This window comes from Nicotiana sylvestris, chromosome 4, assembly GCF_000393655.2.
Source record: "Nicotiana sylvestris chromosome 4, ASM39365v2, whole genome shotgun sequence".
Lineage (NCBI taxonomy): Eukaryota > Viridiplantae > Streptophyta > Magnoliopsida > Solanales > Solanaceae > Nicotiana > Nicotiana sylvestris.
Window position 1 is genome coordinate 104,029,326 of NC_091060.1, and position 23,417 is coordinate 104,052,742.

At 33.7% G+C, this 23,417-nt stretch overlaps 2 protein-coding genes across 2 annotated transcripts; one reads left to right on the plus strand and one right to left on the minus strand.

Annotated features, from left to right (window-relative positions):
- The first annotated feature begins 8,128 nt into the window (after positions 1-8,128).
- LOC104246850 (protein SENSITIVE TO PROTON RHIZOTOXICITY 1) lies at positions 8,129-11,107 on the plus strand. Its single transcript, XM_009802745.2, has 2 exons — positions 8,129-8,232; positions 9,437-11,107. Exon 2 carries the CDS (start codon positions 9,469-9,471, stop codon positions 11,011-11,013), a length of 1,545 nt encoding a protein of 514 aa, XP_009801047.1. The 5' UTR covers positions 8,129-8,232; positions 9,437-9,468; the 3' UTR covers positions 11,014-11,107.
- Positions 11,108-11,528: 421 nt separating this feature from the next.
- On the minus strand, positions 11,529-15,995 carry LOC104246851 (FHA domain-containing protein PS1). The gene is made up of 6 exons (XM_009802746.2): positions 15,556-15,995; positions 14,462-14,646; positions 13,093-14,346; positions 12,466-12,601; positions 11,979-12,364; positions 11,529-11,878 (listed from the first exon to the last, which is right to left on the minus strand). The coding sequence occupies exons 1-6, from the start codon at positions 15,851-15,853 to the stop codon at positions 11,642-11,644; spliced, it is 2,496 nt and encodes an 831-aa protein (XP_009801048.1). The 5' UTR covers positions 15,854-15,995; the 3' UTR covers positions 11,529-11,641.
- Between the last annotated feature and the right edge of the window lie 7,422 nt (positions 15,996-23,417).

Consider the following 23,417-nt stretch of genomic DNA (forward strand, 5'->3'; position numbering starts at 1 on the left):
ACTAGATTTTGCACAAATGGCCAATTCGGCCTTCCCCATTAAAAATATAGCCCTCCCACCCCCTAATAATTGAAAAATTACATTTTTAACCTTTTAAAACCTATAAATAGCCCCCTTTCTTCTTCATTTTTTCTCACAATTCACTCTCTTACTACTTTAATTCTCTCTTGATATTATTGTTCTTAACTTCTCAAATCTCAATTACTTATTATTTCAAGTTTCATTTATTATTTAATTTAGCCATTACAAAATTAGTATTATCAAATATCAAGTATTCAAGTGAAGTGTGGTATCAACTATCAAGTACTATCAAGTATCAACTATCAAGTTTCGGACTTTCGGTCTATCAATTGAAGTTTGATTTTTTATATCAAAATTAGTGCGGCATCCGGAATCCCAGTACACTCGTTCCATCTCTTTCTCTTATTTGGTGTACACTTATTTTATTATTTAGAATTATTAATTTAATTTCTTAATTTAATTTACATAATAAATTTACTTAGAGCAGCAAAAAAAGCGTGCACTAGTAAATGTGGTAGTAATAGTAAGAAAATTTTCAAAAGATCAAGAGGTGGTGTTGGTTCTTCTAGTAGCTTTATACATATTTCTGAAAGTTCACGTAAAATTTAAATGTAGATTATGAGCGAATGCAAGAAAATTATGATATAGATGCTGATTTAGATGATGTTTTAGATGATATTCAATCATCCAATAATCTTGAAACACCACCACCTACACCTGGTAATGCTAGTCAAATTCAAAATATTAGGGGTGGAACGAGTAAGCCTCCCCTCCCTATTAAGAAGAATCGAAGATTAAGAAGCAAGTGTTGGAATTTTTTTAATAGACTACAAGATCAAAAAAATTATAAAAAGTGTAAAATTTATAATGAACTTTCTAAACATGAGCCCAGTAAGGGAGGGAAAACGGGTCAACTTCGCAGGCAATTGGTGCTATTTTAAATTGTGCTATCAAAATGATAAAGTGTCGCCAATTAATCAGAGCTTTATATACTTATCTAGATGTTGGACCAACTGAAACTCCTCATATTGACACTTGTATTTCTGATCTACACAAATATTTACAAACTTTATATAATTATTATGCTAATATTTTTTATGCTTCTTCAGTTGTAAATGCAAATATTCCTTCAAGTAATACTTCAACATCTGGAACAACTTTGGATAATGATGATAGTGTTCAAGATTATTTGATTTGGTCTACACTAGGAGAGCATCAACAAACCAGTAGCAGGAATATTGATGAACTCCAATTCTACTTGCAAAAGTCACCAGAGCCCCTCAAAAAGGATTTTCTACCACTGGGTTGGTGGAAGAGCAACTCAAATCAATTTCATGTTCTTTCGGCCATGGCTCGAGACGTGCTACATGTGCCGATTTCAACAGTTGCATCAGAGAGCGCATTTAGCCATGTAAGGCAGCAGCTAGGAGATACTCGTCATTCATTGGGCAGCAACGCTTTGAAAATTCTAGTGTGCTTTAAAGATTGGATAAGATCAGAACGGCGAAATCAAGGGTGTGCCGAGGTAGACGAAGAGGAAGACCAAGAAATTGGAGATATAATGGTTTATGGTTCTGATTCAACCAATGCCGGAAACCAAGAACCTCATGTTGACATGGAAGAACTTACAAAAATGATGCAAAATATGTGATGTACTATTTCTTATTTTTTATAATTGTTGTAAACTTTTAATTTGCAAGTTCAAAAATAAAAAAATCAAAAAAGAACTTGCAAATTAATTTGAAGTATTAAAATATAAAATAAAAGCCTTCGGAGTTTGTTCCTTACATATTACCTATTGGTCTTATTAAATAATTTTTTGTAGTCACTTACTTTCTAATTTCAATTTTAAAATTTTAAAATTCAAATTTTAAATTTAAAACTTTAAAGTTTAAACTTCAAAATTTAATTCTAAGCCTTAAAAGTTTGCAAACACTTAAGTATCAATAACATTGAATAAGAAAAATAAAATTTAATTAAAAAAAAATTAACTAGCCCGGCCCGCCCAAACCCGTTAAGCCCAAACCCGAACGGGCCCAAAATAACCCGAAAATTTCCAACTTGCTACCAGCCCGTTATCCCAGCCCTCTAACCAACCCGATCCGATAACGGACAAGCTAGTTTTTTTTTGTTCAACCTGTCCCAGCCCGCCCGATAAACACCTATAATAAATATGCATATAAATTAACATTTGAATTAGGGGGAAAAAATTAACATTTGAATTCTAGTACATAAAGTCCACATTGTTGAAGATATACATATGAACGAAAATGACATTCATCTCCAAATATCACAAAGAAAGGTACGTCCATGTAATTGAAAAAAAGTTAGAGAACTATTTTATAATCTTTGTCATATTGTGGCACAATTTAAATAAAAATCAAATTTGAAATAATAGTTGAATTTCATATCATAATTAATACAAAAATTCAGATTTCGCTTGTAATAAACATGGTAAAATGTTCTTTTACCACATATTCTATAAACCCAAAACTTTTACCAACCAACTGCGCGCACCAAAGTGAATAGACCATTAATTTGACCAAAACAAGAATAGACCATTAACATAGGGTAAATACTTATATCGTATTTATATTGAATTAAATAATTTAATTTTAACAATTTAAAAATTAAAGCAAATATATATGTTATTTATTTAAGTCTAAGTTAAATGCATCATTAGTGTAAGAAATCACATCATCATGTTACCTTTATCAGCAAGTATTATTTCTTAGTTTTAAAAATAATAAAATTTATATGTTAAGAAAGCTTATTTGTAGATACTTTTTGGTGACGTGTTATTATAAGAAACTAGTAGTCGTACCCGCGCGATGCGCGGTCAATATTAAAAAAAATTAATTAAATTAAATTATGATCATGCTTGTTTGATCCTATTAGATCATACTGCTTTAATAATATTCAATAGTCATCTTGTTTGTCAATACGATATACCCAATAATGAAATCTCTATTAATCAAACGTACTTATATAATAAGTGAATAACGTTTTTATTCTATTTTTCTTTATTATATTAAACAATATTTAGTATTCGCTTTCTTTTTGTAATATATGAGAAGATATATAATTTATTACTATTGATTTTTTTTTTGCTTTTTTATTTTAAAATAATTTAAAAACTCCAACTTGAAACTACTCCCACCCAATTTGAATGGGTAGTTTTTTTTTATATTTATATTTTCATTTTTTATATAGTTAATTATAAGATATCTATATTTATTAATTCAAATAAAGTAATCAATTAATATATATATATATATATATATATATATATATATATATATATATATATATGAATATATTCATATATATGGTAGTTTTATATTTTTTTATTATTTTCATTTTTTATATATATTTAAATTCAAAAAGAATAACCAATAATTAATTATTAACTAAATAATAAATTTAGTAACTAATTATGTCATGTGGCTTTTTTTTAAGCTGCCACTTGGATTAACGAAAGGGCTTTTTCCTCTCCTTTTAGTAATATATAAATTCTGTTGTTTTTAATAATATTATCTAAATTTTAGTGAATAAAATCTTTGTTAAACTAACGGGACTTATGCAGGCAGCACATCGAATAACTTTTTTGTTATGTATTTTTTTTATTATATTTTCAAATATTTAATGCTACTACATTGTTAATAGAAAGTTTCATTAGCATATTACGTTATTTAATATTTTTCTCTGAAGTTTTCTTTATTTCTTTATTTTTGTTTTTTTATTTTCAAATAATTTTAAAACTCCAACTTAAAACTGCTCCCCAATTTGAATTGATAATTTATTATTTTTTAATTTCGTTTTTTATTTTAAATCTCACATTTGAAACTACTCCCGATTTGGATGGGTAGTTTTTCTTCTCTTTTTTCGTTTTTTATAACTTTTTTTTTGCTTTTTTAAAAAATAATTTAAAAGCTCCAACTTGAAAATACTCCCACCCAATTTGAATGGGTAGTTATTTTTTTTATATATTTATATTTTTGTTTTTATATTATAGTTAATTATAAGATATCTATATTTATTAATTTAAATAAAGTAACCAATAACTAATTATTAATTAAAAATAACTACCAATTTGAATGGGTAGTTATTTTCTTATATATTTATATTTTTGTTTTTTTTATTTAATTATAAGATATATATTTTTATTTTAAAATTATTTTAAAACACCAACTTGAAACTACTCCATGATTTGAATGAGTTGTTTTTCTTCTATTTTATTTGTTTTTTATAGTTTTTTTTGTTTTTTATTTTAAAATAATTTAAAAACTCCAACTTTAAACTAATCCCACCTAATTTGAATGAGTAGTTATTTTTACATATATTTATATTTTGATTTTTTTATTATAGTTAATTATAAGATATATATTTTTATTTTAAAATTATTTTAAAACACCAACTTGAAACTACTCCATGATTTGAATGAGTTGTTTTTCTTCTATTTTATTTGTTTTTTATAGTTTTTTTTTGTTTTTTATTTTAAAATAATTTAAAAACTCCAACTTTAAACTAATCCCACCCAATTTGAATGAGTAGTTATTTTTACATATATTTATATTTTGATTTTTTTATTATAATTAATTATTACCTAAATAACAAATTTAGTAACTAATTATGTCATGTGGCTTTTTTTTAAGCTACCACTTGGATTAACGAAAGAGCTTTTTCCTCTCCTTTTAGTAATATATAGATTTTGTTGTTCTTAATAATATTATCCTACTAATATATAGATTTGAATATAAGGAGATGGCTTTGTCCTCTCCTTTTAATAATATATAGATTTGAAACTCCAACTTGAAACTACTCCCACCCAATTTGAATGGTAGTTATTTCTTTATATATTTATATTTTCGTTTTATATTATAGTTAATTATATATATATATAGTTGGTAGTTTTTTATTTTTTATTTTTTATTTTTATAGATACTTAAATTTAAAAATAATAACTAATTAGTAACTAATTACGCCATGTGGTTTTTTTTAGGGTGCCACTTGGCTTAAGGAGATGGCTTTGTCCTCTCCTTTTAATAATATATAGATATAGATTTTTTGTTTTTTATTTTAAAATAATTTAAAAACTCCAACTTTACACTAATCCCACCCAATTTGAATGAGTAGTTATTTTTACATATATTTATATTTTGATTTTTTTTATAATTAATTATTAACTAAATGATAAATTTAGTAACTAATTATGTCATGTGGCTTTTTTTTAAGCTGCCACTTGGATTAACGAAAGGGCTTTTTCCTCTCCTTTTAGTAATATATAGATTATGTTGTTCTTAATAATATTATCCTACTAATATATAGATTTGAATATAAGGAGATGACTTTGTCCTCTCCTTTTAATAATATATAGATTTGAAACTCCAACTTGAAACTACTCCCACCCAATTTGAATGGTAGTTATTTTTTTATATATATATATTTTCGTTTTTTATTATAGTTAATTATATATATATATATATATATAGTTGGTAGTTTTTTATCTTTTATTTTTTTATTTTTTATAGATATTTAAATTTAAAAATAATAACTAATTAGTAACTAATTATGCCATGTGTCTTTTTCTTAGGGTGCCACTTGGCTTAAGGGGATGGCTTTGTCCTCTCCTTTTAATAATATATAGATATAGATATAGATTTTTTGTTTTTTTTTTTATTTTAAAATAATTTAAAAACTCCAACTTTAAACTAATCCCACCCAATTTGAATGAGTAATTATTTTTACATATATTTATATTTTGATTTTTTTATTATAATTAATTATTAACTAAATAATAACTTTAGTAACTAATTATGTCATGTGGCTTTTTTTTAAGCTGCCACTTGGATTATCGAAAGGGCTTTTTCCTCTCCTTTTAGTAATATATAGATTCTGTTGTTCTTAATAATATTATCCTACTAATATATAGATTTGAATATAAGGAGATGGCTTTGTCCTCTCCTTTTAATGATATATAGATTTGAAACTCCAACTTGAAACTACTCCCATCCATTTGAATGGTAGTTATTTTTTTATATATTTATATTTTCGTTTTTTATTATAATTAATTATAAATATATATATAGATGGTATATATATATATAGTTGGTAGTTTTTATTTTTATTTTTTTGTTTTTTATAGATATTTAAATTTAAAAATAATAACTAATTAGTAACTAATTATGGCATGTGGTTTTGTTTTAGGGTGCCACTTGGATAAAGGATATGGCTTTGTCCTCTCCTTTTAATAATATTTAGATATAGATTTTTTATTATAATTAATTATTAACTAAATAATAAATTTAGTAACTAATTATGTCATGTGGCTTTTTTTTTAAGCTGCCACTTGGATTAATGAAAGGGCGTTTTCCTCTCCTTTTAGTAATATATAGATTCTGTTGTTCTTAATAATATTATCCTACTAATATATGGATTTGAATAGATTTGAATATAAGGAGATGGCTTTGTCCCCTCCTTTTAATAATATATAGATTTGAAACTCCAACTTGAAACTACTCCCAACCAATTTGAATGGTAGTTATTTTTTTATATATTTATATTTTCATTTTTATTATAGTTAATTATATATATATATATATATATATATATAGTTGGTAGTTTTTAATTTTTAATTTTTTCTTTTTTATAGATATTTAAATTTAAAAATAATAACTAATTAGTAACTAATTATGCCATGAGGCTTTTTTTTAGGGTACCACTTGGATAAAGGAGATGGCTTTGTCCTCTCCTTTTAATAATATATAGATAGATATAGATTTTTTATTATAATTAATTATTAACTAAATAATAAATTTAGTAACTAATTATGTCATGTGGCTTTTTTTTAAGCTGCTACTTGGATTAACGAAAGGGCTTTTTCCTCTCCTTTTACTAATATATAGATTCTGTTGTTCTTAATAATATTATCCTACTAATATATAGATTTGAATAGATTTGAATATAAGGAGATGGCTTTGTACTCTCCTTTTAATAATATATAGATTTGAAACTCCAACTTGAAACTACTCCCAACCAATTTGAATGGTAGTTATTTTTTTTATATATTTATATTTTCGTTTTTATTATAGTTAATTATATATAGCTGGTAGTTTTTTATTTTTTATTTTTATAGATATTTAAATTTAAAAATAATAACCAATAACTAATTAGTAACTAATTATGCCATGTGGCTCTTTTTTAGGTTCCACTTGGCTTAAGGAGATGGCTTTGTCATCTCCTTTTAATAATATAATAATATAGAAGATATAGATTCTTTTATTTTTTTTATTTCGATATTTATTATAAAATAAATTAAAAGTTCCAACTTTGTTGGAGCTTTGTCCTAAAAATCTACACTTATTGTTTTATGGTTATACCGCACTTGGCATCATATAATTATTTACTTCTCTTTATATATAATTATTTACTTCTCTTTATATATATATATAATACACACACACTACAATATTAAAAAGAAACTACTCCACAATTTGAATCAAAAGTTTTTTATTTCTTTATTTTCGTTTTTTATTTTAAAATAATTTTAAAAGTCCAACTTAAAACTACTCCCCAATTTGAATTGGTATTTTTTTTAATATCATTTTTTATTTTAAAATTATTTTGAAACTCCAACTTGAAACTACTCCCAACCAATTTGATTGGTAGTTATTTTTTTATATATTTATATTTTCGTTTTTTATTATAATTAATTATAAATATATATATAGATGGTATTTTTTTATTTTTTATTTTTTTGTTTTTTATAGATATTTAAATTTAAAAATAATAATCAATAACTAATTAGTTACTAATTATGTCATGTGGCTTTTTTTTAGGCTGCCACTTGACTTAAGGAGATGACTTTGTCCTCTCCTTTTAATAATATAAAAAATAAAAAATATAGATAGATGTTAAACTCTACTATATTATTTAATCATTACTAAGTAATAAAAGATTTTATGTTTCTTTTTTCGTGTAAAACTCTAGTTGCGACTAAATTTTTAACAGAAGTGAAGTCAGATAGTCTGGGAGAGCAGTGGGTCCCATCAGTAGGCCTTAGACTCTGTTTGGGTAGCAATCGGTAGGAGGAATCAAATACGCTTGCTTACTCCTATTATTATATATATGAACTGGGGTTCAACAACTTTTCTCTTTCGCTTTCCTACATCTCTGAACAAAAAGATTAAGCATTGGCTGACCTTCAATCTGGTGAGTTTTCATGATTTCTATGGGGTTTTAATTCACTTTTTCTATGATCCTATAATTATTTCTTGCTGAAAAGTCTAGTCTTTGATGAGTTGACCGTGTGATTTCCTGTGGACATAAATACAAAAAAGAAGAAGATCAAATTTGATGTGTACGTGAATATGCTGTAATAGGTTTTTCTCAGAAATGATTATTGATTATGATGAGATCTCAATTTCCGTTTTTATTTTGTGGTTAAGGTTAATTTTGGTGGTTTCTTTTTTTTTTTTTTGGGGGGGGGGGGGGGGTTGAAGGGTGTGGTTGGGCATAGAAGTCAAACTTTTTTGGGGGGTTAGATTGACCCGTATATGGGAGAAGAAGGGGAGGTAGGTTGGCTTGTGGGGGGGGGGGGGGTCGTTGACTTTGGATTGAACCTAAGTTCTAACTCAATCATTAGACTTGAAAATTACTGAATTTTTTTTTTTTGGTTTTTATTGTTTTTGTGGAAGTTTACTGTGGGATATTCACTTTTAAAAAGAAAAAAAGAAAGAAGAATTTTTTTTAGTAGCTGGATACATGACAATTGAATTAGAAGTCAAGATGATAAAGAACATACTATGAGTAGATATATGTAAATTGAAACACCAGATTTATGGTTTGAACTTTATTAGAAAGAATGAATTTGGTCGCAGTTGTACCATCCGTACTATTGGTTAGACTGTTTGTTTGCCTTGATGTAACTGTGTCGAATAGGGATGGCGCGGTATAATTAACTTTTAACGTTAGCTTGTCTTTTGTCTTTTTGTTTTCTTGAGCCGAGGATCTTTTCGGAAACAGTCTCTTTACTCCTTCGGGGTAGAGGTAAGGTCTGCGTACACACTACCCTCCCCAGACCCCACTAATGGGATTTTACTAGGTGGTTGTTGTTGTTGTTGTTAGCTTGTTAGAAGTTAATGTTACCTACCTGTACCTGGTACTATGCTACTCACGTATGATCATTCTCGGCGTATCATATCATAAACACCGTGTCTTTGATGTTCTTTTCTTTGTTTTTTTTATGCTTTTGAAGTTGCGGTCTTGAGTACTCTCCTGATGATTTTAATGTAAAGTATATTCAATTAATTCATATGTTACTGAATAATACTATTTTCATGGTTGTGTCATATGGATTTGATTGATTGATAAAGTGCTCTTAATTTTCTTTGCTTTCCAACTTTTCTTTGTGCAGTCTTTTTTTTACTTTAGGAAGCAGATTAAGATATGGATCCTGATGACAGTCTTAGTGAAGATCCTTGGACAAAGCCGTCTTCATCTGGCAATGAATTACTGAAAATTGTGCCCTCAGATAACCATTCATTTACCAATTTCAATCTGCATGCGCAGAAGTGGGAAGGTTCCTCTTATTTGGATCAACAGACCAGGATTGAGCAACAGTTTTCTGGATTTACTCAACCAAAACACACATATCAGATGGATCAACATGGGAATCAGATGAATGAAAATCATGACTCGACCAGCACAAAGGACTGGGATCCAAGTAATTTGCTAAACAACCTTTCGTTTCTCGAGCAAAAGATTCATCAGCTCCAGGAACTAGTGCATTTGATTGTTGGGCGGAGAGGTCAGACTGGGCTTCAGGGAAATGACCTTATAGTTCAGCAGCAACAGTTAATCACAGCGGACCTTACTTCTATTATAGTCCAATTGGTTTCAACTGCAGGAAGTCTTCTTCCAACTATGAAGCACTCACTTTCCTCCGTGAGCCATGCTGCTAGCCAACTTGTGCAGTTTGGTGGCGTCACAGTTCCTTCTGCAACATGTACTAATGGCGGGGGACTGCCATGTAATGATGGTGGTGTTACTAAAGTGGAAGATCAGTCCAACCACGTTGACCAGTTGAGAGATTGTGGAATTGAACAAAGCCATGCTGTTGATGGACATGAATCAAAAGATGAAGATGAAGCTGAGGAAGAAGAGAACCTTCCTCCCGGTTCCTATGAGATTCTGCAGTTGGAGAAGGAGGAAATCCTTGCACCACACACTCACTTTTGCACAATTTGTGGCAAGGGATTTAAGAGGGATGCCAATTTGCGGATGCACATGAGAGGTCATGGTGATGAGTACAAGACTCCAGCAGCTCTTGCAAAGCCTCATAAGGAACCAAGCTCCGAGCCAACACTCATCAAAAGGTATTCCTGTCCTAATGTTGGATGCAAGCGCAATAAGGAGCATAAGAAGTTTCAGCCTTTGAAGACCATCTTATGTGTGAAAAACCATTACAAGAGAACCCACTGTGAGAAAGCTTATACTTGCAGTAGATGTAATATAAAGAAATTTTCGGTTATTGCTGATCTTAAAACACATGAAAAGCATTGTGGTAAGGATAAATGGCTTTGTTCCTGCGGAACAACATTTTCTAGGAAAGATAAGCTTTTCGGACACATTGCACTTTTTCAAGGTCATACTCCTGCAGTTCCGCTGGATGAAACTAAAGGATCTGCTGGGACATCTGACCGAGGCCAAACAAGTGAAGTCACCATGAAAGCGCGGCAAGAAGATTTTAAGGTAAATGCTTCACATGGCAATGAGTTTCAAGATCCTAGGGATATAAAAAGCGCTGCAGATGATCCAGGCAGTTATTTCTCGCCTTTGAACTTTGATACTAGCAATCTTAATGGATTTCAAGAGTTCCCTCGACCACCATTTGATGAGTCAGATAGCTCATTTTCGTTTCTGCTATCTGGATCATGTGAATACCCTCCTCACAAGGCTGCAAAATATATGAGTTCTACTGAACTGGAATAACATCATGTCAAGTTGTATTTGATTCAGTGTAGCTCTATTCTATCATCATCATGTCATTGTTTTCTCAGAATAACTAAAATTGTTTTTCTTAAAATTTTTAGTGTCATTGTTGCTATGAGTTTGTTCAGTTGCAGCAAGTAAAAAAGGATTACTCGTTAACTGGTTAAAGTAATTTTACCGAAGGTTAAGCTCATACAGCCTTTACAAGAATCTTGATTGATATCAGAACCGTCCCTAATTACTTAGCCAAGGGAATTGCGTTCCTTTTAGCAGCAAATCAGATGTTAATAATTTACCACCAAACTGTGTAATATAATTTATCACTTCTTCCTTTTTCTGTTTTTTCAAATTTTTTTTGGGGTGGGGGTTAATAAAACAAAGAAAAAAAACGTGGACCGAAGATTTATGAATTACACAGATTTGCACAAAAAAAAAAAAAAAAAAGGAAGAAGAACCAAACAACCAAAAAAGAATGAACTAAAAATTTATGAATTACCCAGATTTTCAAAAAAAAAGAAGCAAACAACCATTTTATTGCAATAATAAAAGGTTCCAAAAATAGTGAAACATTGGCACTTGAGAGCATAGCATGAAAGATTCAATGGGCTGTACAACAGCAAACAGCTAACTAATTGGCTGAACATATGTGCCTATAATGAGAATTATGGAGCAATATGAGCTTCAACCCTTTTGCAGCTTCTCCTGTCTTTTTTGGAGGGCCACGGTAGTATGTTTCCCTAAGAACAAAGTCATCCTCGCATGACCAAGTCCTTCCCCTAGGAGAACTGTCCTTCCAAAGAAACCGCTCAGAGAATGGGTTCACTAAGCTCTGGCGAAACTCTTCTGCTGTCTCACAGTTTAAACCCTGCACGTCAATTAACATTAGGTAAAAGAATTCATCACGTACAGCTTTTTGTTTTGGAAAATGGAATATTGAAAAGGTAGATGGGTGGTTATGGTCTTACTTCTGCCATGGCCTTGATTTTCATGGTAAGATCATTGCTAAGGAGGACGAGTTGTCCGTTCTTGTTGGTTCTTTTGAAGAAGAGGGCATATTCAAGGATATGATCTTCTGCTGTGGGTGAGGCAGATTCCATTAGACCACCATGTGGAGAAAATGGAAGAGAGCCACCAATAGGGAACATGCCATTCTCCTCACTGAACAAAGACAATGGAGCAGTAGCAGGAGGAGTTGGTGCCACTGATCTTGTTTCTTCCGCGCAACTCTGTACGTGAATCCATGACTTTGCATTTATCATGCAGTCTTCTATCCATTCTAATGCTGCAGATACCTCTGTTGTCTTTCTAAACAGACTAGCACGCCTCTTCATGCAATCCAATTCTCTTACAACTGTTGACAAGGAGCAGGTAATGATCAGCCAAAGCAGGCAGTCTAGACCAATATGATGGACATATTTGAAAATGATGAAACTTTCAGGGGTAATTCATTACCGGTTCTTGGTATTATCAGGTATGTCCCCTTGAGACCTTGCAGCAGCTGCAAACTTTTCCTTGATTCTTTATGCAGCAAAGAACCAGTGTCTACTACCATGGTCCACGTCCTATTCTGTTCCACGACACTGTTATTCTGCAGATAAATTTTAGGACACAAATTAGAGATCTTCAAGTTTCTACATTTACACCAGAGAGTCAAACTAACTGTTAACTTGTAAGGTTTGAACAAAGAAGAACGCTTGAATAACATTATTAGCTAATCCTTTGAACCAACAAATTTGCTGTGTGACTCAACTTGTCTCAAAGAATATAGTGGACAAGAAACTAAAACAAATCCAACCAGAAGAAATGCATCCTAGCCAAAACTCATTTCAAAAAGACTCCTCCAAATCTACGATCTCTCAGAAGCTAATGACAAGTACTGCATCCTAGCCAAAACTCATTTCAAAAAGACTCCTCCAAACCAACAAATTTGCTGTGTGACTCAACTTGTCTCAAAGAATATAGTGGATGCATCTCTCAGAAGCTAATGACAAGTACTGCAGCTTGGAAACATGCCTCTGTCTATGCTAATCTTAGAAGAAAAAAACGTTTTCAGCATAAAAAGTTTGATATTGAACTTACAGAGAAGGGGCATGCCTCCTTAGTCTCTCGATACTTGATAGGACTGTCACTCAACTTAAGGTCCTCATGTGGAGATATTGAGCTGGTCTTTGCGGGGCTGTTCACAAGAAGGGATTGAAAAGGCACCCTATCCATTCTGTTCTTCACTGTGTTTACCTCTGATCTCTCTAGATTTCTGGAAGCAAGGTTTGGAGTTCCATTTTGATGGAATATGGAATCAACTACACTGTTCAGAGGAAATTTAAACGCTTCTAGATGCTGAACATCTTCCAACATTGCTATTTTCTTCATTGCTCTCATAAAATGAGTACCAGGTGTCATATTTTCTTTATCTGGAGTGAACATTTCTTCATCATTGTCATCCATATCAGACCATGTTGATTTAGTAGTTGATCCTAGCTTCTCTTTTTTGTGGGATACAAGACCTTCAGCTCGATTGGCCATTGGCTCAACCACATTTTTCAGAGATGAAGATTTAAAGGGTTTTGGATGCTTAACTTGATGCTGGCTTCCCATCTTCTTCATCGACCTCAGCAAACGCGTGTTTGGTGTCCTATTCTCCTTGTCCGGAGTGAAATTCTCTTCATTCTCATCCATATTAGAAAGCACAGACTTACTATCTGATACATTTGTCATCTCAGAAAGACACAATTTCTTCACGGATCCAAGGAAGAGAGAACTAGGAGTACTGTTCTCTTTGTCAGGAGTAAAGACCTCTTCCTCTTTATCCTTGTTTCCACTAGCAAAAAGATCTTTAGAAACTGAATTAATTCCTGCTCTTTCACGATTAAGCGATTCGACTTCAGTTTCCATGTCAACTTTTTCATTCATTGCCCTATCTCTCCCAGTTTGAATCTGAACACTGAAAAGTTTTCCCCTTCTAGACCAAATGCTTGAACATCTTTGCGGTGATCTTTCCGGTGTACCATCTATTACATTTTCTGTTTTGGACTGTTCTGAGACAAGAAGCGCTTCTGGTGCACTATTTTCCTTGTCAGGTTGATAAGAAGCAGGCTGCAGCAAACTGATTTCACCTTCTTCATGGATATTCCCAGGTAGATTACTTCTGTTTGCTGCCTCGTACTTATCAGGAAAGGGAGAACTCATTTGCTCAAGCAGTGGAGGAGCTGGGGGAGTCAAACTTCTCACACGCGGTAACGAACTCACACCAGAAAATGACGAGTCTAGACCCTGCACCATATCATCATCCTCTTTCTGGATTTGGTCATTCTGGGAAGAAAAGCCACTCTCATCCTAGAGCATCAATAAATGCACATTGCACAACAAGGCAAAGAATAAGAAAATGGAGTTACTGAACCATAATTCTGAACCTATATATTTTGAAGATATTACCACTGCTTCAGCTCACCTGATGTTGTTCCTCCTCTTTGTTTTCTGGTACAAATGGATTCTCCGTATCATATGCGCGGCTGATTGGGACCCAGTGAAGCCTGTAAACCCTGCTTGAACCTCCAAGCTGCATCCTATCACCTTCTTTCAACTCCACTTGAGCTCCTGATTCGATTTTCTTACCAGAAATCCATGTCCCATGAACTACAGAGGACAAGATGAAATGACCTTACTGATTAACGAAAGAAGCAAGATGAAATGGTCTAAACAAGACTGCAATTGGCGAGAGATAAAACCGTCACACAAAAATAGGCTTTGACATCAGTAGTTATGTCTTAAATCTTAATCAATTGGGAAAAATGGTTGAAGCTTGAAAGACAACACATTGTATCATTGATAATAGCCAACAAGATTTCAAGAGTTTAAAGTTCACATGCTATTACAGAACTCCAAAGACATGCACTAGCTCGAAGACGCTGAATTTTAACAACTTTAACAACCATAAAATGAACATTATAGAGTATCTACAGGAAACAAAAACAGATATATCGTACGCGGCATCATTTAACCTCCTCAATAAACTGTACAAAGAGTCTGTAATACTACAGACTCATAAAACCCCATTCAACAACTAAAATCTGTAACAATCAAGATATGGGTAGAGATTTCAAAAAATCTTCACATAATTCACAAATTTTGTGATCATCAAGAAAAATGCAACAGTAACAAAATTATTGAAAGATGACACATTGATAAAGCCAAAATTGCACCATCAAATGCAAAAAGAAGAAATTATAGAAACCCTCAAGATATCAAGAATTTAGACCTTCTTCAAGAGCCATATATGAAGATTAGAATGAATCTACTGCAAACAAGAGTAGGATAAAATTCAAGAAAATAACTCAAAATTACCATCACAAATCAAGAGGATTACTGCAAACTATAAAATGATGTTTCAAGAACCATATATGATGATTGAATACAGACATTCTCCAAAAGATGAAAGCAAACACAAATACCCAATTTAAGATAGCGATAGAAAACTGGAAAAACCCATAAATAATTTATAAAAAAAAAGGCAAACTTTAGAGAAGAAGTTTAAAGGCAGAATACCTGAAGAGAGATCAGTAACAGAGAGGGAGAGAGAGGAGGGTTTAGAGTGAATACGGAGGTGAAATCTGCTGATGCTTGGATGTTCCAACGTAATGTTACAATCAGGATGTCTACCAACCACCAAAATCTCTTCAAATTCTGCTGTTTCTTGATTTGAAGAAGAAGAAGACGATGAAGGGGGGTTGTCAAGGAGGAAAATGTTCTTGAGAATTGCACCATTCTTTAGCACTGTAAACACTGGGATTTTCTTCTCTTCTTTACTCTCTAAAATGGGTTGAGCTTCCTGCTTGTCTTCCATGAGGATCAAGAATGAAGAAAATGAGAGAGACAGAGCAAAATCTGTGTGTGTATTGTGTTTTGGGTGGAAATGAGAAGAGTGTTTTGAATATAATCTTGAAAAAGGTGACCGTTAGAGAGGGAAGGGAGGGAGGTAATACAATTTGTGTGAAAGAAACGGCTAATTTTCCCATTTAATAGCGCTATTATTACAATACTATGCTTTTTGTAATTTGTTTGGCTCTAATCCTCTCCAATTCCGTTTCTTTTGAGATAAATTACCCCTTTGGTAAACCAGATAGGAGTAACTTATTGAGATTCACCTTTCTTAAAATTTCTAAATGATGTTAAGGAAGCTGAAATTCATGCTTCTATTGATCGGAGTTGTAATGTCCTATTTTAATTTGAAAAGGTAAATTATACTTGACCAATTTTAACAATCTACGAATATGTTAAATTTATAATACCATAATAGGATATTGTCAAATTAGGATAAAACTATCAGCGTATGAATTTAGTTTTAAATACCTAAACAGTAAAAAAAATTAATAGTAAAACTTGTAAATTTTGATTCCCAAATTAACTTAGAAAAATTAATGTGGGATAGAAGGAGTTGATTTAGAAATGCCTTCGGGAATATCTTGATGAGTTGTTCCCAAAAACCTATAAGCTAGATTTTTGTGAGCCTTCTTTTTTACCGAGAAAATTGAACCCGTTTGGACCGGCTTAAAAAAGTGATTTTTAAGCACAAATATTTAAAGCACTCCCTCTGTTCACTTTGTTTGTTTATTATACTAATAATATAATTTTTAATTTTACTTATCTGCTATACTAAATCAGGAGAAAGATAATTTTTTTTCCTGTTCTACCCTTATCATTAATTACTCATTTCTCAAGACTTTTGAAAATGCTATCATTATGGTAAAATTATAAAATATATATTTCATTTATTGTTTCTTAAAGAATGTGAAAAGTCCAAAGTGGACAACTAAAAGTGAACGTAGGGAGTATTTTTTAAGTGTTGGAACTTGTTTTAAAAATAAGAAGTTACGTGTTTGGATAAAAGTGTTGAAGCTCAAAAAAATTGTTGTTTGGTAAACAAGTGTTTTGTTAAGTATTTTTTTTGTTAAAATGACTATAATATCCTTAAAGTTGTTAGCACTATAAAAACCTGATTACTATAGTATTTTATTCTAAGGTGACATAACTATAAAAACGGTACAATTGAATTTATACGTGGTTTCTAGACAAGTGAATTAATTTGATCCTGAAATAATAAGATAGTTGAAGGAATATATAATACTTAGCTTTGATATGAAGACGAAATGACAGAAATAAAGATTCTGGTAACGAAGCCTACAGGCGCAACAGTAATAAGAATAATAATAAGAACGGAAAATAAGAAGAAAAAATTGTATAGAGCTTTGAGTAGATTGTAGTATTAGCTTGCCAGAAAACTCGTTCCCTTACAATGATAACAGAGCTTACTATTTATAGCTATGTCTAGGGAACAAAGTCCTAGGATCATGCTCTTCTTTAATGTAAATTATGAGGGTCATTGATGAAGATGTAACGGTGAGCATAAATGACAAATTCCTTGTAACGAGCAGTGCACTTAATGCCATAGAATATTCTCCATTAGTGCCACCGGGCGGAGGTATTTATTGCCTCTTTATGAGTCTCACTCCCCACGGTACCAAATAGGATAATTGGCCTCGGTTCTATGTGTCATTCTTTTAAGCGGCCACCTGTCATAGCATATTTTACCCTATACAGATAGTCCCCTGCTTTCCGGTGACATAGGTTTGTGTTACCGAAAAGTTGGTAGAAATACTCTTTTGGCAGAAATTACTATGATTTCTTCTGAAGGCTTCTGACAGTTGATTAGACGCACGTTTCTCCGTATTTAATGTCGTGAACATGTGTCATCCCATGATTCAGCATAGCTCTTGCCAGTTATCGAGGTAATCATGGCCATGAATTTAGTTGCCAAAACTTTTACTTACACGCATCAACCTTCTCCCCTTATACTCCATAACTTTCCAAACTTTCTAAAATCTTCTTTGCTGTTACTCAACCTTTCTGCAACTCCCTTAAAATAGAAAAGCTTTCCTTTCATCCAAATGGCTTCTTCTTCAAAGAATGTTAGCTCTTCAAAGGGCAAGAGCAAAGCTGAAGATGCTTCTCCTCCAACGTTGGACTCTATCATTCTTAGAAGTTTTGTTAAGACAAAAAACTTCGAAGAGAAATTCCCTTCGGCTCTCCCTCGTACATGGGCTGTTGGCAGATATCCTTCTTCCATTCGTCCTTCCAGTATTCCTGTTGTGAAGGAAGACTGTCGCTGCCATGATTTGGACATTGTTGCTCCTGACCTAAACAGAATGAGTGACCCTTCTCAAAGAGGGTTTTACATATTTTTATAAGTATCCCTTTACTTTGGGTGCATTTTCTTTGAGCGGAGAACTTGACTCCGTTATTGTAGAGTTCTGCCTCCGCTACCAGGTGTGTTTGGCACAAGTAAGTCCTTCTGTATGGAGAATGATTGCTTGTCTTCGGCGCTTGTGCCAAGAGACGGGGGGGGGGGGATGATAAATTTCAGCAAACATGGCCACCACGCCCTGTTATCTAGCATGGATGATGACAACAACCTTGGGTGGATGGAACGATTTGTTGCAGTTTCCACCAACAACATCATTTTGACAATGGCTTCATCCTTTCTAGAAATGTAGAACCGCACTCGTAAGCTTCTTGTTTAATAATTCATATTCCTTTTATTAGGGATTCTTCCATATCCATATTGATCCTTCATCCTTCGCTCGTTTTAGCAACTCGATAGGTTCCACCTATAGTTGAAGGCTTGGACTAGTGGGTCCAAAAAATCTTGGACATCACTATGCCCGAATCCCATACGTGGAAAGAACTATCCCTCAAATACGGGTGGAGGGCCAAAAATCATGGTAATTCAGACTTACCTTGTTTCAACTTTTTATGTGAGGAAATTGATTGATCTTTTCTATCTTTTCTTTGAAATTAGGTCTACCCACGGGCTCAGTTGATGTCCCCGATGAGGATGTTTTGGCTGACTGCTGCTGATGCGGCGAGGCTGCTTTAGGAGAAGCTCACTTGAACAGGTGTCTCCAGGCATGCTTCGAGTACAAGTGTTTCACTACGGAGTCACCTGCTGGAGAACAAGCAACCAAAAAGAAGGCGTTCCTCCACGACTGGTAGAAAGAATAAGAGGGCAAAGACTATTGCCCCGAGTCATCTCCAGAAGTTGTGGTGACTAGCCCTCCTCCCGGGCCGGTCATAGACACCGTGATAATCGATGATGATGGAGAAGCTAGTAATGAGGGAGCTTCTATTAATAGAAGACGACGATCCTTATCTAGGAATTATTACTACAGTAGCTAGCCAGTCGGGATATTTTACCTCTCGGATTGACCAGATATTAAATAAACGAGTTACCTCTTCTTTCACGAATTTATTCCTAGCTTCCGCAATAGGGCGTTTCTTTTGTCTTACCGGAGGTATGTTGGGGTCCATACATAACTTGTGTACAGCTACCTCTATCGGGATACCTATCATATCCGCATGCCACCATGCAAAAAATCGACACTAGATTTAAGAAATTCAATAAAGCCAGACCTGAGCTCGGGGTGCAGTCCTCTCTCCAAGTGGAATTTCCTCTCTAAGAACTCTTCAAACAATGCAAATTGCTCGAGTTCTTCCGCTGTGGATTTTGTTGCGTCCGTCTCTTCTGGAACCTAGAAATATCTTAGCACCTGATAAGATTCTGACGCTTTTATCCCTGAGCTAACTTCATCCGATTCAGGAGCGGGCACCAGTTCTTGTAACTGCTATGCCGTGTGTTCCTTACCTTTGCTACTGGAGACCGAATTGTGTTCATTTGCCTTGCCGCTGCTTGGTCACCCCTTATCTATTTAACTCATTTGAGTGTTGGACACTTTAGTAATTGATGATATGTTGATAGTACCGCTTTCATGTCGTGAAACCATGGTCTTCCTAGGATAATGTTATATCCCATATCACCATCTACCACTTCAAAAAGAGTTGTTTTCATCACTCATTCGTCGTTCATGGGTAACAAAATTTCTCCTCGGGTCATCAAGCTCGCGAGGTTGAATCCGGCGAGGAGTTTTGTGGCCGGAATAATGCTTTCAGTGAGTTTAGCTTGTTCCAATACTCTCCATTGTACGATACACTAGAAGACATTTAATTGTAAAATTAAGCACATTTAACCAGTGCGTCATTATACGGTAGCAAAAATCCATCTGTGTCCTTCTCCGTGAAAATAATATCGTCTTCGGCGGCTTCTCAGAGCCTTTTGCTATGGGTTATTGACACTTTCATCTTTTCACTGCCGAAAAAATGACCCCGTTGATCTCGTTCCCCCCAAAGATCATATTGATCGTGTGGCATATGAGATTTGCCCCTGCTTTTGAGGGTTCATCGTTGTCCCGGTTATGACCGTAATTGTTCTTAGCCCGGTCACTCAAGAATTCTATGAAATGACCATTCTTTAACAACGTCACCACTTCTTCTCGGAGATGCCAATAGTCCCTAGTTCGGCGTCCGTTTGTGATGATCCAAAAGGTCATCTCTTGTTTTAGAAGTCGAATCCATGTTCTGAGGCCTTAAAACCTCCTTCTATTTCTCCTTGATTTGCGTGCGCAGTCCGGGCGTGTATCCAAAAAGCCCTTATGTGAAAAATTTAAGAAATGATAATTTTTGGCTTAAAAAGATAATTTTTATTGACTTCGGTCAACATTTTCGGTAAACGGACCCGGACCTGTGTTTCGATGGTTCCGAAGGGTCCGTAGAAAAATATGGGACCTAGGCGTATGCCCAGAATCGAATTCTGAGGTCCCTAGCTCGAGAAATGAATTTTTGAAAGAAATTGATAAGATTGAAAATGTAATAATTTAAAATTTTGATCTTTTGTGTATCAGGCCGTATTTTAGTTCCAGAGCCCCGTATAAGTTTGTTATGATGTTTAGACCTTATCTGTGAAATTTGGTGAAAAACGGAAGTGATTTGATGCAATTTGGACCTTTGCTTGACAAAATAGAAAATTTGAAACTATCTTGAAAATTTCATGAGTTTTGGTGTTGAATTCATAGTTCTAGATGTTATTTTGACAATTTGATCGCGCGAGTAAGTTCGTATGATATTTTAAGACTTGTGTGCATGTTTGGTTTGGAGCCCCAAGGGTTTGGGTGAGTTTTGGATAAGTTACAAAGTGTTTTGGACTTAGGAAAATGTTGCTGGTATGTTTCAGCTGTTGCAGGCCCCTGATCTCGCAAATGGGAGATCAGGCTTCGCAATTGCGAGCCTTGCAAGGTCCGCATTTGCAAGCCTTTCATCAAAATTACGATTGGAAGGCTGGGCCAACATAGTTCGCAAATGCGAACAAACCTTCGCAAATGCGAATAGAGTCTCGGAGGGGTATGGATTGCAAATGCGATCATTTGTTCACATTTGCGAAGTCTGTGATCGCAATTGCGACACTTTCCTCGCAATTTCCAAGGCAGTAGTAATTGTGAAGGCTTCGCAATTACGATAGCCCTTTCGAAATTGCGAGCTTCACATTTGTGAAGCTTAGGTGGCAATTGCGACATCTGCGGTTGAGTAAAAGGCTCTTAGATGGGATTTTTCATTCATTCTCCCATTTTTCAAAACCTAAACTTCAAGAGACGATTTTCCAAAGACCATTTCTTCCCCAAATCATAGGTAAATGATTCCTAACTTATTTCTCTCAATCCATTTCATCTTTTTACAAGATTTCCTCACAAAATCTAGAACTTTTTCATGGTGGAATTGGGTGTTTTTGGGTAAAAATTAGTAATTTCAAAATTTGGGGATTTGGACCTCAATTTGAGGTTGGATTCCAAAACCAATTGCATATCCAGGCTCGGGGGTAAATGGGTAATCGTGTTTTGGTATGAATTTCGAGTTTGGACCAAGTGGGCCCGGGGTTGGGTTTTGACGTTTTGGGGAAAATGTTAGAAAATCTATAATTATGATTTGGAATTGATTGTTTTCACATTTATTGATATTATTAAGTTAATTATGGCTAGATACGAGTGGATTAGTGGTGGAACCGAGAGGTAAAGCGGTATTTGAGTTGTGAATTGCCCGTTTGCTTGAGGTAAGTGTTTGGTCTAACCTTGACTTGAGGTATTAGGGATCCCTGACTTATTTGCTATGTGAAATTTCATGTATGTGGCGTATAGGTGTGGTGACGAGTACCTATGTGCCACTAAATTATCATTTTAGCATGTTCCCTTCCTCGTTTCCTTATATATTGCTTCTTGTCTTAATTGCTACTTGCTCATAAATATTTCCATGTCTAATTGCTTCATATTAACTGATGTTTTCTCTATTAAACTATTAATTTTTTCATAGTTTCATTTTTATTACCCTGCTGGTTGACGTTGGTTTGTTGGTGCTTCATGGTATACGTTGGTTGGTCTTGCTGTGTAGTTTTAACTGGTGAAGTTTCATAATTGTAGTGATATTCCATTGTGCTGGTTTGAGGTATAAGTGTTGTGAAGGATTTGAGTTAACTTGTGAAACACTTGTCTTTATTATGGGACTGTTGTTGACATATGCTGGGATCGAGTTGTACGCCACAACGGGAGGAATAAGGGTGAATGTGATTGTCTGGTGGGATCGGGTTGCGTGCCGCAACAAGGAATAATAAGAGTGGACAAGTGGCATCGGGTTGCACGCCACAACAAGAGGAATAAAGGTGATATGTATTGAGGAATAATAAGGGTAGACTGGTGGGATCGGGTTGCATACTGCAATAATGAGTAATAAGGGTGAATATTTGTATTGTTATTGATTACATGGTGGGATCAGGATGCGCACCGTATCATTTGTTGTCTACGTATTCATTTTCTATTGAGGTTCATTTGTGGTGTTGAAACTCCCTTAAGGATTGGTTATAGCTGAATATTGATAGAATGATTGAGCTCCATATTTACATAATTCCAGTTATTGTTATATTTCCTTTTGTATTTCCTTTTTGTATTAGTATAAACTGTTACAAGTTATATGTTGTTATGCCCCACTGTAGCCTCGTTACTACTTCGTCGAGGTTAGGATCGACACTTACTAGTACATGAGGTCAGTTGTACTGATACCACACTCTGCACTTTTAGTGCAGATTTCGGAGCTAGTGGCTGATCGAGAGGTTGGTTCCTGTTACTGCATTCTGGAGACCCAAGGTAGTCCTGCAGGTATCCGCAGGCCCTGGTGTCCCCTCCTACATTTACTTCATTTCTGTTTTACTTTCTCCGATTTAGATGTATTTACTTTCAAACCATTACTTGTAGTATTCATAGACTGTTTGTGAGTTGTGACACCAATTTCTGGGTGGTATCTATTTCAGACTTCGTTAATAGTATATGAGTAATTAGTTAAATTATGTACTTCCGCTTTTATTTTTGTCGATTCAGTTTTGTTAAATTTTAATTATAAAAGGATAAAAGAAAAAGGTGTAATATTCTGTAATGTTGGCTTGCCTAGCAAGTGCAATGTTAGGTGCCATCACGATCCCA

Bases quoted from the DNA above. Each gene is read 5' to 3' on its own strand.
- LOC104246851 (XM_009802746.2), bottom strand. From the start codon at position 15,853: ATGGAAGACAAGCAGGAAGCTCAACCCATTTTAGAGAGTAAAGAAGAG. The intron at 14,647-15,555 runs GTATTCTGCCTT...TGTCCTCTGTAG, and splicing joins TGTTACTGATCTCTCTTCAG to TTCATGGGACATGGATTTCT. The intron at 12,602-13,092 runs GTAAGTTCAATA...ATTTATCTGCAG, and splicing joins AGGAGGCATGCCCCTTCTCT to AATAACAGTGTCGTGGAACA.
- LOC104246850 (XM_009802745.2), top strand. From the start codon at position 9,469: ATGGATCCTGATGACAGTCTTAGTGAAGATCCTTGGACAAAGCCGTCT.